The 19,224-nt window shown below is 32.4% G+C and overlaps 1 protein-coding gene across 8 annotated transcripts in view; it reads left to right on the forward strand.

Annotated features, from left to right (window-relative positions):
* Positions 1 to 19,224, forward strand: part of NAALADL2 (N-acetylated alpha-linked acidic dipeptidase like 2) — a 1,320,052-nt gene that overhangs the window by 1,168,859 nt on the left and 131,969 nt on the right. For all 8 annotated transcript variants that reach the window (XR_003316023.4, XM_057306508.1, XM_057306509.1 and 5 more), the window contains one exon: positions 1,244 to 1,339. Coding sequence is in view for 7 of the 8 variants with exons in the window: in XM_057306508.1 (XP_057162491.1) it covers positions 1,244 to 1,339 (96 nt within the window). In the remaining variant the exon portion in view is untranslated. The remainder of the gene's footprint in view (positions 1 to 1,243; positions 1,340 to 19,224) is intronic.

Genomic DNA, 19,224 nt, shown 5'->3' on the forward strand with positions numbered 1-19,224 from the left:
TTTTTCTTCCTTATGATAGCCTTCAGAAAGATTATCTATCATTCAATAGTCTACCTATATACATATATCCTGTCCCAATTCTTCTATTTTTTAGACAAATCCTAGTTACTTTGGGTTTTTAAGTATAAGCTATATTTATATAGTACGTAATAATCATCTCATGGGATGTTAAGAATGCTGATAACTACAAGATCATTACTTTGCATAGTGTCTTAGTCCTTTTGGATTGCTGCAACAAAGTATCACAGCCTGAGTGGCATAAAAAGCAACAGAATGTTATTTCTCACAGTTCTGGAGGTAGGAAGTCCAAGATCAGGGTGCCAATGTGATGGAGTGAGGACTCTTTTCTAGGTTGCAAACTTCTTGTTGTATTGTCACATAAAGGAAGGTGCTAGGGAGTTCTGTGAGGCCTCTTTTATAAGGGTACTAATTCCAGTTACAAGGATGAATCCCACATGACCTAATCACCTCCCAAATGCCCCACCTCCTATTATGATTACTTTGGTGATTAGGATTTCAATACAGGAATTTTAGATGAGCATGAATATTTAGACCACAGTAGATGCTAACATTGTCAGCATCCTGTCTTCTTAAATCCTGAAATCCAGATGTACAAAATGACTAGTTGAAGTTTTTCTGATTGAAAAAAAACAAAAAAAAAGCTTCTCTGATTGGTTTCGACCATCTTAACACCAAGGTTCTGATACAGCCAGCATGCTACCATTTTATTAGAAGCATGTGGAGCCATGAGACCAATCTATCCAAAATATCTTACTATTGCTTTAAAGTGAGTTTTGCAATACTTAAGATGTCATGCACACTTTTGCCTAGACTTTTTTAGATGGTAATCATGTTTATCAAAAACATTACATCCTACCAGCCTTAAAACATAAAATTTAACATGTAAATCAGAGAAGGGAGTTTCACATGTAGGTTTTGTTATCAAGATATCTTGCTTTACATATAACCCTGCATTTGGGAAAAGGGGGGTGTGTGCAAAGAATTATTTCCTCTGAATAAAAAAAAATTATTTTGTAAATAAAAATAGAGTTATAGAATTCTACTCATTTTAATTTATAAGTATTCTGCAGTTGGTTAATTAGATCAGCAGAATGAAGGCCAACAATCAACAGAAAACTTAAAGCAATTTAGAGTCCTTTGAATCTTTAAAGAAAATCCAATAAGCACTTGAAAAACAAAATCAATGAAGAGTTTTAAATGTTTCTTTTCTGATTTTCCACAGGGTCCAAGTTTTCTCTCTGAGGCCCATTTCCCTAAACATGCAACAGAAATTGAAGAAATGGATCCTTTTTTCAACCTTCATGAAACCATTACCAAGGTAGGAGATCACTGCATTCATGAGCAAGTTGGGAAAGTTTGGAGGGTTTTTTGTTAGTAGATGGAGAAAAGGATAATAACCAATCAAGAGAAATCTTATATTTTCATTTATAAAATATACTCAAAAGGATTTTAAGTACCTCCCATTATTTTACTAAGGAGTGAGGATGACCTACTCCTCAATCAAGGTCATACAGAGCAATAGCATGATTTGTATTCAAATTCAATCCTTAATAAAACAATTAAGGGTTTTTTTCCTTCATCTGAAAGTAGATTTGTAGTGTACTCTCAAGTACACTCTTTGATTAAGCGTAGTATAAAATGCATCTTTGAATTTTTGTATCTTCAATGTTTTGTTTAAATATTTAAGATACTCGGTTGTTTACGGTGGTACTTTTTAGTTGTAGTGAAAGAAAAATGGCTCCTTAAAAAAAAAGATTGCATTTATAATAAGTGTTTTTATACTATGTTGGTCAGACCTATATTTTTACTTAAAACTCTTAGCTGTGTGTTTATAATATGGAGAAAATTAAATTGTACAGTATGGAGTAAATAAATTTAATGTTCTGACATCATATGACATCATATGACTTTTTACATTTACCAACTATTTGTTTAGTCTGTCATAACCTCCCTTTTGGGGATAGAGTTTATAGAGAATGTTGACATTTCAGCGCATTTAAAATAATCCATATTTATATATACTTAGTTGAATGATTGAATCATTCTTAAATCTTCTTAGTGAATTTTACAAGGCTATTTTTCTCCTTCAGAAACAGGAAAATATGATATAATGAACTGAACTCAATAAGTGGCAGTAGAATGAACTCAGAATACAGACTAGGATTCTCGGTATACCCTAGTTTTTTAAAAAACCGTGTTTTATTTTTTCTGAACTTCTGAAATTAGAGGAGTTTGGCCCACATTTTACTTAAAATTCTCCTAAGCTCAAATTATCTGAATCTTAACTACATTCATACCTCTGTGCTTTACAATTTATTTTGCTTCCTTAATTTAGATTTTAAGTACCCATCCTTTAATATCCATTTTTATTTGGATATAGCAACATAGAAGTGGCCCCCAAATAATAGTTCCTTAGTATTCAAATTATTAATTATATTCTTAATAATTGTACAGATGATAGATTGATAGATAAAAATACATATCTCTATCTATATATATCTATATACCTATTTAAAAGAGTATATGCATCTGCATACGTTTAGATGAGTGTGTTTTTTTTTTTTTTTTTTTTTTTTAAGATTTTATTTACTTATTCGACAGAGATAGAGACAGCCAGCGAGAGAGGGAACACTAGCAGGGGGAGTGGGAGAGGAAGAAGCAGGCTCATAGCGGAGGAGCCTGATGTGGGGCTCGATCCCATTACGCCAGGATCACGCCCTGAGCTGAAGGCAGACGCTTAACCGCTGTGCCACCCAGGCGCCCCTAGATGAGTGTGTTTGTGTGCATGTATGTGCATTCATTCAAATAATCTGGATACTTATAGTCTAGGTTTATTTACTTATTTTTAAGTGAAGCATTAGAGGATTTTAGGGCAATGCAATAGTAATATTTTCTCCATTTTTTCCTGTTTTCCTCTGGATCAGGGAATTCATTGATTTTTGTGGAATGAATAATTTGAGACCCTGTTGATATCAGGTGTATAATGAGAAGTGTAAACACACACTGATTCTTGCTGCCTGTTGTCTTGGCCACACCACAGCTTCTAAGAGCATGTTGGGAAGCAGGGCTGGGGCAGAAGGGAGTAGGGGAACATAGAACACAGCCTGAACATATACCTGCAGTCAGTACTTAGTGTGAAACACAGGAAGTCGGAGACTATTTGAGAGGATACACAAATTTGTGCACAGACATCACCACACGTTCTACATTTATTTTCATATTTATTTCATATGTAAGCAGATTTTAATCCATTAAATGGATGTTAGAAAAAATTCTATGTCTATGAAGAAATCAAACATGCCTAAGTGCAGAAGCAAGTGACCTGTGATACTTTTTATGACCAAATATATTTATCTAATGTTGATCCGGTTTCCCCAGTCATCGTGTTTACCTATGGTAACACCTCCTGTTGGAGATATAGGCCAAAGGAAGAAATTGTGCTTCAGAAGTTCAATCTTAGTTTATCAATAAGAGAAACTGGGGAATCATAAAAACAAGTACTTAATACTTTATTTTAAGGTCAAATTTTCATTGATCAACAACAAAATAAAAATATAAATATGGTGGGGTTGACTAGGCCCATGACTAGAAAATATGGAGTATAGATTTTAAGACCTTGGCTACTAACTTGTTATTTTATTTAGTAAAACTGTATTTTATTTTCTACACCAAAAAGGAGTACACTAGTAATGGCTTTCTTCACTAGGATTCTGTGAGATTGAAAGATAATGTATACATTTTCTCTGGAAATGCAATATGGATGTAATTGAGTATAATTATTAACACATTAAAAAATATGAGTGCTGATGTCTTCAGATAGACTCTTACCTGCATTTTCTGAATTAAGTTTTCACTTTAAAAAAGAATAAGTTAGATATGAAAGCAAATGATTTAACTAATTAATCAAATGCTGAGAATATACTCGTAAGTTAGTGTGTACAAATGGAATATATAATTTAATTTGTAAAAGATTGAGGCCTTTAGAATATTTTGTTTCAGTAAGAATAATAGTGGTATTATCATAGTATATCATGTATTTAGTATACTCATATTTCACATAGCAGTGAGATATTATAGAAATAGCAATGGACTTTGAATAAAAAGACCCAGTTAGATATAAATTCTGTTACTGTGAATTCTGAAAACCTGATATAAAGTAGGAGAAACACTTTGAAAAATGATAAAACACAATGACTGATATTACACCAATCATAAAACATTTAAAAAATCTGTAGTAATTGAAATATTGAAGATTCTATTCCTTATTTCTCCCGATAAAAATTTGAATTCAATACATGGCACTATAACACAATCACATATTTATTTTATCTAATTAAATTAATATAAGAAACATATATATCTAATACAAACGATCATGTAATGTAATCTATATCTTTTACAAGTAAGCAACTTTGTACTCTAGACCTTTGTTATAGATCACAAATATGATTTATATAAATTAAATTAGTTTCCAAGCACTGAAAAGTTAATAACCTATCAATGGTGTTTTTTTTTTTTCTGAAAATAAATAAACTGCACTCATACATGACATAGGAGCTATGAGTCCTAGTATATGGCTCCCCGATGCTGTCTTTCAGATCTTTAAAAATATTTTTTTTACAAAGTATGAATTTATCCTGGCATTTGTCTTTTTGGTATAAAGCATGGAACCTAAGAAAGTAATGAATGAGGCTCAATATTGATGCTAAAAGGTGTAATTCATCATTGCTTTAATGACAGGTGGTACAGTATAAAGTCGCCAAAGGGCAGCACGTACTGCATCAATGTTGAAGATGTTTTCTTGTCTTCTATAATTACCCTTAAAAATAACATTTAAAAAAATTATCATAGAAGCCAAACTAATTTCTCCAAAGATTACACATGAATGAAATACCAATATAAATCTTAACTCTCAATCTTTTAATAAGGGAATAAAAATCTCCAAGGATTTATGTTTTGAAATAGGCTTATTTCTCCTTCTCTACCTAGGAATTGTCTAGTTATGTATCTAAATCTTCAACATTTAGGTTGTAAATTGTTATTAGTTTTCTAAGTATTCTAGTAGCCTATTATAAGCCAAGGATGAAACAAAACGCTTGACAGACAAAAACAGTTAATACATGAGAATAGGTTCAAGGGAGTAAACGGGTAAGGAAATCATTTTAATATAACATAGTAAAAGAGGTGATAGTGATATGAACAAGTTATGAGAAGAAAGATGATGGAGTTCATGCTTCTGACTAGGAGATTTGAAGAATTTACCAGAAAGATGACATTTGAAGAATTTAAGAAATATTAACTTTATCTTAATGTCAAAACTTCCCTTAAGAGTTCTTTAAAAAGCAGGTTGTTGGTGGTATTGGGTGAGAAATGATGATATGTATTTTGAATAACAGAAGACAGATTTAAGAGACATTTTTAGGTTTGAATAATAGGATATATGATTTACTGGATATGGGGTATGAAACAGAGTGAAGAGTAAAGGACAATTTGAATAGCTCCAGTTTGGGCAAAGTTGATATTATTGAATTAACCAAATTAGGTTTTGGGCTGAAGAAAGTGATAGAATTTAACCTTAGACATGTGGAATTTTGGATACTTAGCACATCTAGACAAATTTGTCATAGGAACAGTTGGATACATGAGGTTGGAGCTCAGGAAGAAATAGAATCCAATGCATTACCTGACGTAATAACCACTTGTCACATGTGGCTTTAAACTAAAAAATAATTTAAATAGAACTAGAATTTAATTTCCTCAATATCATTAGCCACAATTCACATGTTTAGTAACCACACATGGCCAGGGGCTACTGCATGGGATAGCATAGATTATAGAACATTTTCATATCTGTACTGGTGGTACAGACAATGTCACTCTGGCAATACTCATGCAGAGAAGCAAGAGTGACAGGGAGAGGACAAAAGACCCAGGACAGAATGGCTTATGGGATCCACAGGAAACGATACATTATAAGAAAGAGAAAGCGTTCAAAAGCATATCCTCCCACAACCTGACACCATTAAGATGGCTACTATTAAAAACAAAACAAAACAAAACAAAAGACAACAAGTGTTGACAAGGATGTGGAGAAATTGAAACCCTTGTGCACTGTTCGTGGGAATATAAAACGGTACAGTCGTTGTGGAAAACAATGACAGTTCCTCAAAAAATTAAAAATAGAAGTATCATATGTTCTGCCAATTCCACTTCTGGGTATATATCCCACAGAATTGAAAGTGAAATCTTGGAAACATATTTGTACACCCATGTTGATAACAGCATTTATTCACAATAGCTAAAATGTGGTAACATCCCAAGTGACCATAGATGGATAAATGAACAAGTAAAATGGGGTGTATATATACAATGGAATATCATTCAGCATTAAAAAGGAAGGAAATTCTGACGTTGGCTGCAACATGGATGACACTTGAGGACTTCATGCTAAGTGAAATAAGCCAATCATGAAATGACAAATACTTTATGATTCCAATGTATATGATGTACTTAAAGTAATCAAAACCAAGGAGAAAGAAAATACAATGGAGGTTGGGATAGGGAAGAGGAATTTTTCTTTAATGCATATAGAGTTTCAGTTTTACACCTTGTAACTTACACAAGGTGTAAGAGTTATAGAGGTGGATATTGGTCCTGCTTACACATTATGAATGTATTTCATACCACTGAACTATACACTTAAAAATGGTTGATGGTAAATTTTATGTTATGTGTATTTTACGACAGTTTTTAAAAATTCAGGAAATAGAAGTGTATTTACCCAATCAACTGGTCATCCACTTATTTGGAATTTTAAAATTCTTTTTTCTCTTCATTTATGCCTGAGCTTCTGTTCTTTGCCATTACCCATAAAGAGTTCACATGACTTGTTAACCAGTTCTTCGGTCTACTTTTTTTTTTTTTAAGATTTTATTTTTTTATTTAAGAGAGACAGAGAGAGAACGAGCGCAAGCAAGGAGTGGGGGGGAAGGGCAGAGGGAGAGGGAGAAGCAGACTCCTGGCTGAGCAGGGAGCCTGACGAGGGGCTCCATCCCAGGACTCTGAGATCATGACCTGAGCTGAAGGCAGATAATTAACCCACTGAGCCACTCAGGTGCCCCTGGTGTACTTTTAATTGATGTAACATTCTTATTTATTTTATATCTTTTTGGATTTAATATATTTTATTAGCATTTTCTTGATAACTTTTTCCTATAATGCACACTCAGTAAATGATGACTGATAACTGTATTTTAAAGAAAACAAAACACTATAGCTATGTTGAGAAGGAAAGGCCTTTTAAAATCAAGTGTCAATATATAGCATTTGGGATAGAAGAGGAAAGATGCTATCTATTACATTATTGGATTAATAGTACTTTTCCTCTGGAACCCCAAATGCTGTATATTATATTTTAAAATCTCTGAGTATGAATAGTACATCCAGGAAAACAAAAGACCTTATAAATGTAGTAACATGGAAACTAGCAAATGACCTAATTCTGTGTGAGCTTCCTTAAGAAATACCAATTTATAAGTCATTTCATTGTTTTTCCCACCTAGCTTAAGAAAAAAATGATTTCTTTATCTTTAATTATATAGGATATGCAATATTAATACATTTTTAGTATAGGGTTTTTTTAAATACTGTTCTTAATTGTGTATGCATTTCTTCCTTTTCTTATAAAATATTAAAATAGAGATCCTTTATAAAATTGTTTGGATCTTGCAATATTCCAAAGAGGAAATAATAGGAATAATATAGTATTTATTCCCATATATATGTGGAGACAGTGTCACAGTGAGATTAAATTGCAGAAAAAAGGCAGCATTTGTATAAAGCCTTGAAGTCAAGGCTAGAAATTCTTATATAGTTTGTATTCTAACAATGTAGTTATATTTGCCCTTACTTATAGCTATAAATTTTAACTCAATTCTGCAGTGGTGTGAATAAAGGCTAATGGTGGTGTCTTCAATGATGAAAAACATTTAATTAATTCTAATTTTTAACCATTTCAGCTAATATTAATTACATTTAGAGATGATAACCAGAATCACTTTGACTAATACAGTTATATTCTGCTAATTTATTTTAAACACATGATTTGTGAAACACGAATCTGCAATTATTTTTAAATGTCACTAATAAATTATGTTTGTACCAGTTGTTGTGATACGAAGATTCTTAGAGCATGGCAACTGAAAACCATGTACTAAAACAATCTATTCATTTTATAACTATAGAATAGAAAGGCAGACTAAAATACAGAATGATTTTATTTCTCCTGAGATATCATTCTAAGCTCTAGCTTAAAAATTATAGCTTAGTAGCCTTATGTAAAGTAAGAGAAAAAGGAAGAGACCAAATCCCTTTTATTCAGTTTCCTGAATTCCAAAGTCATGTTGTATTCATGAGCTAATAGATTTCTGGTTCAATTCTTTAAATGCTTAAAACCTGGCCATGATTTCTAATCTGATTGAGCAAATCTGAGTGTCTTCCAAGTATCTTTAGTGTTGATATATTATTTGGATAAAATACGTGAATATTGTATTCTATTTAGCAAAGGAAGTGTAATGATATTCTTTAATCCTGTTTGTACATTTGAGGTGATTCTGAAGCTGTGGATTTAAGGCTTTTGTTATTTTTAAAAATACTTCAAAAGTTATTTCCTGCTATATCAAATTATTGTTACTAGATGCACCATGTCTCCATGGGGATGTACACTGTGTTTCATGACACGAACTAAACCAGAAAATATCCCAAATATGTATTTTCAATGTAGAGATTGTACTTTGTAATAAAGAATGTTGGTTGGAGCTACTCAAGGGAGATGATGCGATATTAAAACCAACCTTCTACGCCTTGAAAAGGAAATATTATCGGTGTATATCTTCTTCATAAATGTATAATTAAACTCACTATCTTCATTTACTGAAATTGGAAATGTTGCCGACTATATTTTCTCTTGCCTAGAGAGGTTTGGTTTATTGTTTTTCATTATATGGCACAAATATTATAGTTTCTAAAGGCATGCCTTATACTACCAGTTTCTTTTTCGTTTTTGGTTTTATTACTCAAAAGCAAATTGTTGGGGGCGCCTGGGTGGCACAGTGGTTAAGCTTCTGCCTTCGGCTCAGGGCGTGATCCCGGCGTTATGGGATTGAGCCCCACATCGGGCTCCTCTGCTATGAGCCTGCTTCTTCCTCTCCCACTCCCCCTGCTTGTGTTCCCTCTCTCGCCGGCTGTCTCTATCTCTGTCGAATAAATAAATAAAATCTTAAAAAAAAAAAAAAGCAAATTGTTACACAATATAAGACTGTCAAAATTTGACTCCCTTTTTAAAGGGAGGTTAATCATCAAAGTAGATATTTTGCTACATCATATTACAAGAGTTATTACTGCATATTAAGATAAGTAGAAAAGTCGTGATTCTTTAAGCATACATTTTTTTCTTTAATATATACATAAAGCCTGATTAACATGTATTTATTACAGAATATAAATATGCTAGTTGTATAAATCAGGATAGGAAGCTCTATGTTCACCTATAAATAATATGAAATAAAGATACAGTCAACCTACTTCAGAAAGTTTTCATGTGTGATTCAGGAAATGGTAGCCTCATCCCATAAAGTAATAGTTTTGAATTTTGTATGAGCTAAATATATCCTTCCTATTTCTGGTAAATGTCAATAAGTTGAAAGTGAATTTTAATGTTAATTTCTTCATTTGCCCCTCACTTTGAACAAGAGTTTTTTTGTCTTTTCCTACCATTCTCAGACAAATATCATCCTTGAAGTGGTGTAGAAGTACAGAGACAAAGGGCAGAGCAGTCAATGGATAACAGATTGGCTCTAGGTAGGCAGGTCAAATGTCCTTCCAAAGACTGCTGTTGAAATAAAGACTTTGTATAATAAAAAGATTTAAAAGCCCTAGGCAATAACCACTTATTTAAAAAAATCTAATGTAACGCAACAAGCCAGAAGAATCTGGGCAGTCTTTTGGAATCTATTTTACTGGACTTTGATCATGATGCTTACATGTCCTGGGGTCAGTACCCACTGTCCCCATGTATTACTGTAATAAAAGATCCCCTTACACATACACACACACACACACACACACACACACACACACACATACATTATGTGGTACGAATGAATTAATGATACAGATTTTCAGTGCTAGTCACTCTCTGTATTATTCCTTGAAAAACTCTGAAGATATATAGATCTATATATATCTATATAGATATATGTATGTTTTCTTGTCTTCTTTTTCAGAACAGTCTGAATGTCATCCTGTTTTTATTTGTTTGCTTTTAAATAATCTTTGGACCTATATATTCTGCTGCTATTGGTGTGATACAGAAAATATTTAAAAATTGCAGGTTTTTTAGCATTTAGTTGTCAGAATTTGAATTATGCAGTGTCTCTCAAAGAGTTCACAGCAATTGGTGTTTTAAGATAGAATGAATGTATTCCACAAATATTAATAGTTTTATGATATTACATTGAATTTTAGGAACTGAGCAAGAATTAGATTTGAACAAATCAAATTTTTGTTTGAAAGGCAAACAAAATTTTTGTTTGTGATAGGAAAACAATATTTATTTAGATTAATTATGGTTTATTTGCTAATATGTCTTTTTAACATTATAAATTAAGGTTTAGGAATTAATTATATTTAAAATTACAGTGTCCTTGACCATTATTGGAGGTTCAAATAGTAATATTTCTGCTTTCTAAAATAAAGCAATAATGAACAATCATAATTATGTTCCTTAGTTGTCAGGAAAAAGAATTATGATCCTTATAGTTACTGATTTAAGAAAGCTATGAAGAAAGTGATCCATTTTAGAAATATTTTCTTCAAAAGTGAAAAAGTCCATATCATTAGGATGTTGTGTTTGTCATTAATAAAGACCTACATGCAAACTTGTTCAATAAAAGTAAAATAATTCTATTTTTCTCATGTAACTGAAAATTCTAGAAGAGGCACATTTCAGGAGTAGCTCAAACACAGCCCTTGATCTACTTATCTGTTATCCTCTCAGTTCTACCCTTGTCTCTGTTGGGTGTTTCACCAGCAGAATTCCTCTATAGTAGAAAATGTTGCCAGCAGTTCCTGGAATCATATCCATACATAATTCTGTCAAAGCAAGAGAGGATCTCTCTTCTGGTGACTTTCTCAGAAAAGCAATAATGCTGATTTCTAGAAAGGCCTAGCAATATGGACCCTCATCTTATTACTCTGAATTGGCATCATGCTTATTTCAGATCATTTCTTGTGACCAGGGAAATAATTATGCTGATCAATGTTAAGCCTGATTTCCATAAACTAATGAATGTGGAAAAGAAATTAAAGTTTTAAAAAACCCTGGTTTGGAAGAATGAGACTAAGCAAGATCAAGTAATTATGGCTCATCATATCTTCTTTGATTAATAATCCTGGCTAATTCAGATTATTGATAACCCAGTTGGAGGAGGGTATGAAGACAGAGGGATATGTCAGATTGAAAACACTAAATGATTGGGAACGTGGGACCAAGTAGTAAATGCATGAACAAGAGGCTGATGAGAATCTTAGGTGGCAAGATTATTTCAGTGTAGAAAGACTTATAATTTTTGTGTCAGATGACTTGAGGAAATAGTAAAAGTATTTTAAAGCAATAAAATGTTATTACTTTTTTCTTTTCTTTTTTTTTTATAACGTGGGCTTTTTTTAACCTCTCTGCGTGATATATCTTCTTTCAGTCAACTATTCAAAAAGAGAGTTGCAGTATTTGTTCAGAGGAATAAAGGTGTACTTGACCTTGAAGAATAAGTAAAGATATGTATTAGCTGGGTTTTAAGTTTTAGAACAGTAACACAAATTTTAAGTGATAATGAAGAGAAGCTGAGTTCCCTCTTCCTCATCCACATTGGTAGGTATAACTGTAGTTTGTTTATTTTTATTACTGTAAAACATTTTATTGCTTATATACACCAAAATTTATGTACTGCTCCACTGTTGAGGGGTATTTGGTTTGTTTCCAGCAACTATTAAGATCATTTTTATGCAAGCCTCCTTGTATAAGAGTTTCTTTAAGATATATACCCAGGAATGGAATTACAGACTCATATTTAAACCTATTAGGTAATGCTAAATTGCTGGGACAATTGACTGCCAAGTCCCCCCCCCAAAAAAAAAAATCCAGAATAGTATATTGATTAAGCAAAATTATTACACTGATTTCACAAAGAGAGGACAATACCTTGACTGGATCTTAGTAATATTTCAGGAGGGAATATCCTGGAGGAAATATTAATAGAAGATTTGAGTGTCTAGACTTAAGTTTTAAGGTGAGTGTTTTAATTCAGACAAATAATTGTTAATGGGAAAAATTCATGACAATAAATTAGGGATCGTGGACATGATAAAGGGAAGACTGATAAATGAGCTATTTGTCCAAGTGAACAACATATTGCCCAGAGAAGTTGGTGTTTGCACAGAAGAGTAAGCTATTTTTTGGATATATTGGTTTGTAGAAATTTCTTGGTGCAAAGAGTAAAGTTATTTATTAGTTTAAAGCCTATCTTCATAAACAAAATTTTCTGGAATAATGTTGACACAAGTGGCTCTAGTTTCCAGTGCTGATAGTTAAACTTAGTGGACTAATGTAGTCTCAATTCTTGGAGCCATGTGTGACAATTCTCTTTAATATAATCCTCTACCAAACTTGATAGTTTTTTATTTTTGCTAATCTGATATGTGCAAGTGTTGCCTAATTGTGGTTTAAATTGTATGCCTTTCTCTGATTGCTAATGAAATTGAATGTTTTTAGATATTGACAATTTGTGTTTTCTAGATGTTTGTTTGTATGTATGTTTTCTAAGTGCTTGTTAAAATCATTGCCAAGTTAAATTTTTTTTTTTTTTTAAATTGGATTGTTTGTCTTTTTTATTGACTCAGAGGAGATATTTCTTTATTCTGGCCATGAACTTGTTATAAGTTACATGTGTCATAAATATCTCCTCCCAGGTTTTGATTTTTATTTCCACTCTTTATTGTATCTTTTAGTGAACAGTTCTTCATTTCAGTATAATCTAGTTTAGCAATTTCTCTCTTTACATTTAGTGTTTTTAGAGTTTTAAGAAGTTCTTCCATATCCTGAGACAATATTTTTGTACTACTTTATAAATCTTTATAATTTTTCCCTTAACATTTAAATATTTAATCTACCATGATGATGATGATGATGATGATTGTGATGATTTAGTTAGGGGTGTAGTTTTCTATTTTTCTATCTGATTTATTGAGAATTCCATTGTTCCTTAGTGATGTACATTAAAATTGTTACATATCAAATTTCTGTACATGTATAGATTTGTTTGTGGGCTCTCAATTGTATTCTTCAGTCTCCTCATCCATCGGTGTACAAACACAATACTGTTTTAGCCTTATGTCTTTAAAATAAGATGTCCTATCTGGTAGTTCATGGTTCCTACTTACTTCTTGTGTAAGAATATCTTGACTGTTCTTGCCCTTTGTTCTTCCATATAAATGTGAAAATTAACTTGTCAGGTTCTACAAAAACTTGTCAGAATATCAATTGATAATGAAGGCACTATATACTTTTTAAATAAATATTTCTTGATCCAAAACGGTTGACTGTTCTCAAAAGGTTATTCTATTACTAGCATCAAATGTAGTAATGGCAATAGCAGGGTAAATAACTGAATATCCTAGTTTTGCAGCTTTATAGTGCTGAAAATATCCTTTAAATTCATCCTTTAAACAACTCATTTTATCAGTAATTAACTGCTATCCATAGAAGTGAAGATCAAAATTATAGCAGGTATGTAGCTGACATAGAACTCTGACTAAGCTCCAATCTCATTCATTCTCATAAAAAATATTTACTCAGAATCTCTGTAGAATAATATAGGTATACAGTCCAGGGACATAACAATGAGCAACCTAAGGAAGTGTATTTGCCTTGTATTTTACTGTATCATACTGCCTTGCATGCCCAAACTCAAAAAGAGCCATTAGACAAATCTTTATGAAACACATTCTGGTTGCTGGACTCTGTTTTAGTGGCAAAGGATATAGCAGTAAACAAAAGAGGAATGATTATCCTCCTCCAGGAGCCAAGAGTCTATGGGAAATAGATGTCATAAAAATATAGGCACAAATACAAACTATGCTAAGGTTCTGAGAGAACGTATAAAGTACTGTTAGCATTGCAGTAGGGCTGTGGAGAATACTGACCTAGTCTGGGGTATTTGGGAAATTTTTCCTGGAAAAGTAATTTTTGAGTTTTTGACCTAAACTGTTTAGTTAAAGAAGGAGAAGAAAAAGAATCAGGCAAAGAAATCTGTATGACAAATGTATCTGAGGAAAGTGGGAGCCCGGCTTATCCTAGGAAATGAAAGGAAGTCATACCACTGGAGACCAGAGAGTAAGAGTAATGATGATATAAATGAGAAGGAGGGTTAGGGTTAGTTGATAAAATAGGACCTCATGATGCATGTATTGTTTATAAAAGAAAGGAAATTTCCAATATAGTAGGAGAATCATTCCAAAGCCAATGAAATGGGAAATTTAAAAACAATTACCTAAATTCTTTAAAGGAGATAATGATGGGTGATTCTATTGATTTTCATTTGGCAGTAAGTAGCATCAGGCAGTGGAACTGACTAATCTCAGTAGTAACTGGTTCAATGGTCTGATAATACTTAAATAAAGAAATTAGGACAAGGATGTGGAAAAATGAGATCCAATGTAAAATAATTAATATTAGTTCAATTTATAGAACCTTCAACCAGAAGTCTAGTTTAAAATTAATTTATATATAATTATAAATCATTTGTTTAAATCTTCCTCTTTTTTGCCTTTCTCAACTTTTAGTTCATTTCAATTTTTTTTATGTTCTAAATCTTTAAAATGATACTTCTGTTGCCATGTATTAAATTTGTATCAGACATCTATAGACTTTTTAAAATATGTTGGCATACTTTAAGTGACTTCACTTCTAAATACTGTACAATTAATATTTAAAAAAAAACTTATTCCTAAATACTCAAAATAATTTAACATCTAATAGAATTACTAATAATCCCTTAATATTAGCTAATATCTATTTCATATTCAAACTTTCCTAATTGTCTTCCTTATACCCTTTGTAACTGGTTTGTCTAAACCTAGATTAAATTTGGGACCAAATGTTGCATTTGGTTAAGCCTCTTTATGAGAAGTAGCCCTTCCCCCCCTCCTCACCCCCACCCCACAACACTGATTTGGTGATGAGAATAGGCCAGTTGTCCTATCATTAGTTTTACCTTCTCGATATGTTGTGTCATTTAACATATACCTCTATCCCCTGAATATCCTAGGAATTGAAAGTTAAATCTTCAGACCTGATTACACATTAATATTAAGTTTTTTTGGCTAGAATACAACGTAGATGATATATGCATCATGTTGTATTCTGTCAGAGGCACTTCTTACCTTGTAGAAATACCCGCAATAATTCTAAGATTCATCATTTGATGAGAGTAATGATATTCTGATCTCTTCATTGTACAGTGATGTTTTCCCTTGTTACTAGAAAATTGTATCTATGATGTTAGTTTAGCACAATCAAGTGTTCAATTTCCCATTATAATAGTCATAAAAGACTAGGTTACACTGCAGTAACAATTCCAAAATCTCAGTGGCTTAAAATGACAAAAAATATTTCTTATTCATTCAAAGCCTGCAACCTTCCACTCTATGATGACTCAGAATTATATCTGCATATCAATGCACTCTTTATAATCACCAAGGCAGGGAAAGAATGAAATGGACAAGTATGGAGTGGCTCTCAAATGTTTCTGCCCATAAATAACACTTGCTTTCATTCATTTATCAAGTCACAGGTTTATGCCTAACTTTGAGGAGACTGGGTAAGGTATGACTACCATCCATCCTGATGGAGAAGAAACAGAAATGGTGATCAGCACAAATCACATTCATTAACCATTTACCTAGTAGTTTTAATGATAATCAATGATTATCATCGATAATCGGTGATGTTTGCCTGAAACACTAGTTTTACTAAAGATTATAGAATGATAACTTTCTAATTTTATCACTTATTCTGCCTTTATTAACAAATATTCTTATGTAAAGTAAAACTATTTGGTTAACCGTGAAATGTAGTTTCTATTAAAAAGCAGATTACATGTTTAATTAATTTTCTCTAATAACAGTTTTCATGGAGTTGGTGTAATAGCTGCCTCAAATGATAATAACAAATGTTTTTGGTGTCTTCTCTTTGCAGTATTTTTATATATTAAATCTATTTTCCTAGAATCAAGGATCTCTATCAGTTTAAATCATTTGTGTTAGATGCTCAGGGTGTCACAAATTTGGTAAGAGAGAACTCTTTCAAGTCTTGTCCTAAGATTTTTTGACATGACCACATCAATCTTTGACAGCTTCCTTGATTTTTGACATAAGATTTTTGAGACTTGCCTTGTACTTTCCCTGCCTACAATCTAGAATGAGCCATTTCTCCAATAGTTTCTGGTTTCCTTTACTGGATGTGGTAGAAAAGAGCAATACCTGGCCACTGAAGGTGCTCGTGATGATGATATTACTCTTAGAATTTAAATTGGGAGAAGTAGAAAATATATACTTTAAAAAATTACACAGTCCCCTTGATTTAAACATCACAGTGTTTTGGGGTGCCTGGGTGGCTCAATTGGTTGAGTGTCAGACTCTTGATTTCAGTTTAGGTCATGATCTCAGAGTCCCGAGATCCAGCCCCACATCAGGCTCTGTGCTCAGCAGGGAGTTTGCTTGAGATTCTCTCTCTCTGTCTTCCTCTGCCCCTGCCCCCTGCTCTCTCTCTGTTAAATAAATAAATAAATAAACATTACAGTGTTTTACTTAACTTTTTTTTTCTTTTACACTCAAAATTGTAATTCATGGCATCATTATACTTCTAAAATTCTTTTATCATGAAAGCCTATAATTACATTCTCAAAGTAGACCCTATAGTGAAGTAATCACTTCAGATTGTCTTGTGGAAGAAGGAAAGAGAATCTAGAGTCAGTTTCTGAAATGGCTGCATATCATATACACACTATTAGATAGTCACAAAGCATATTATTAAAACAGAGACTTTGAAAAACTGTGACTTAAAGATGGCTGCTTAACTTTGTTTAGACCAGTATTTTCAAAATAAAAGTAGGTTTACATGGCACGTATTTGGGGAAATACTAGTATAAAGTAAGGTTTAAGGATTAGGTCTCTCTTTCACAATTCATATTGTTAAGATCTATTATTATACATAATCATAGATGTCTTATAGATACATAAAAATAAAATCCTTCTGCCTAATGATTTTCAGAAATGTTTTCTATTCCAGAAAAAAAAAACCAATAAAAACTATGTTAACTTGAATAAGCTAATATAAAATAAGGCTTTTTGAATTTTGCAGTGAAAGGACACTATAAATAGATGTTCATATAGTTCTCTGTATCTTTGAATTGATTTTTTAAAAAAAATAGCTGAAATTAAATTATTTGTAATTTTATTGATAGAAAAACTCTTGCAGTGTAATAAATTTTTAATCCATAGCTATGGATTTATCTTATATGAAAAATAGGTTTCCTGTATGCCAATTAATGTGTGATTTTGTTCTCTCATTAACGAAATATTTTCTGAAAAAAGACATAAATATAATTGTATATATAAACACACACATTCATATAAAATGAAAACTTGTATCTCCACTTAGAATCTCCACAAAGGGGGGCACCCGGATGGTGCATTCAGTTGTGTCCATCTCTTGGTTTCAACTCAGGTTGTGGTCTCAGGGTCCTGAGATGGAGCCCCACATCAGGCTCCGTGCTCAGTGCAGTCTGCGTCAGACTCTCTCTCTCTCTCCCTCTGCCCCACCCCACTGAGTTCTCTCTCTCAAATAAATGAATGAATATTTAAAAAAAAAGAATCCTCACAAAGTATGTATGATGTATATTTTTATCATACATTTGAAATATAAACCTTAATTGCATTACACATATTTTATAGTATCTAAGTCTATAAAATGCTAATTACTTAGTTATGTAAAATGCTCATTAAAAATCTTCAAAATTTATGTTGATATGTTTTGTACTTTAAGGCAGTTGATACTTAAGGTTATTTTGAATATGAATTGTATTTTGCGTATAAATTATTGGAAATTCAAAATGCAAACCCACATATGTTATCATTAAATGTGATATATCATGTGAACCTTGAAAATTATTTCTAAATGGCTGACATGTACGACATAAGGGAAAAGAAATACCTTTCTTTAGAGTATCATTTAAGCTCTCAAATAACAAACTTTATGGAAAAAGAAAGGAAAATCTATTAATTTCACTTGTCAGTTGAGTTCTTCATTAAGATAAAGATGTCCATAATTTTCTTTCGGATCCTAACTATTATATTCAGATTATTTTCCCACTGTTTTGTCTTAATGTCAGTTAAATTCATTTTGAATCTTTGGTTACAGAATTTCATCTGTTACAATTTTCAAAAGATTCTCGTAGAAAGAGGAATGGTTTGCGAAGATTAAGATCTAACAGGCAACTTTTGGTTGATGTGTTTGCTATTTAAGCTTTAGAAGAAAGCGCAATTCACTGGAAAGTACAATGATCCCAAGTAATGTTTGTGAAGTGCTTCGCACCTGGAGCCCTGTGTAAATTTAAGAACTATCTGAGAAAGAGGAGTCTTAGCACTTAGATTATTGTCCCAGAGGACTTCTTCATCAGTTACTATGGCATCATGGCAGAAAGAAAGTCTCTAGCCAGCAGCTTTCATTTCTTGTGCTTGTTACTGTTCTGTATTTATTATCTTTGGATCTCCCTTAGAGAAGTCGGAAACAAAGCAATTAGTTTACAGTGTTGATTTGGTCTAGATCTGGTGTACCGCCAGTAGAGTATCGTTATAACATTCAGCACAAAGTGGTGAACACTAACGCCATGTTTTGTCTTTCATTTCTTTCTCATGCTGGGTTATCATACCCCATTTCACACGACTGGAGATTTAACATATTTGCTTTACTGAGAGATATCAGAATTAAGGCATGGGTGGGGGTGGGGCAAAGAACTACACCCGTTTATAGTAGGTTCCGCTTTATCTTCCCTTCAACTGTGTTATGACTAGAGAATGGTGATAGTTTCA

This window comes from Ursus arctos, unplaced genomic scaffold (genome assembly GCF_023065955.2).
Source record: "Ursus arctos isolate Adak ecotype North America unplaced genomic scaffold, UrsArc2.0 scaffold_4, whole genome shotgun sequence".
In the NCBI taxonomy this organism is placed as follows: domain Eukaryota; kingdom Metazoa; phylum Chordata; class Mammalia; order Carnivora; family Ursidae; genus Ursus; species Ursus arctos.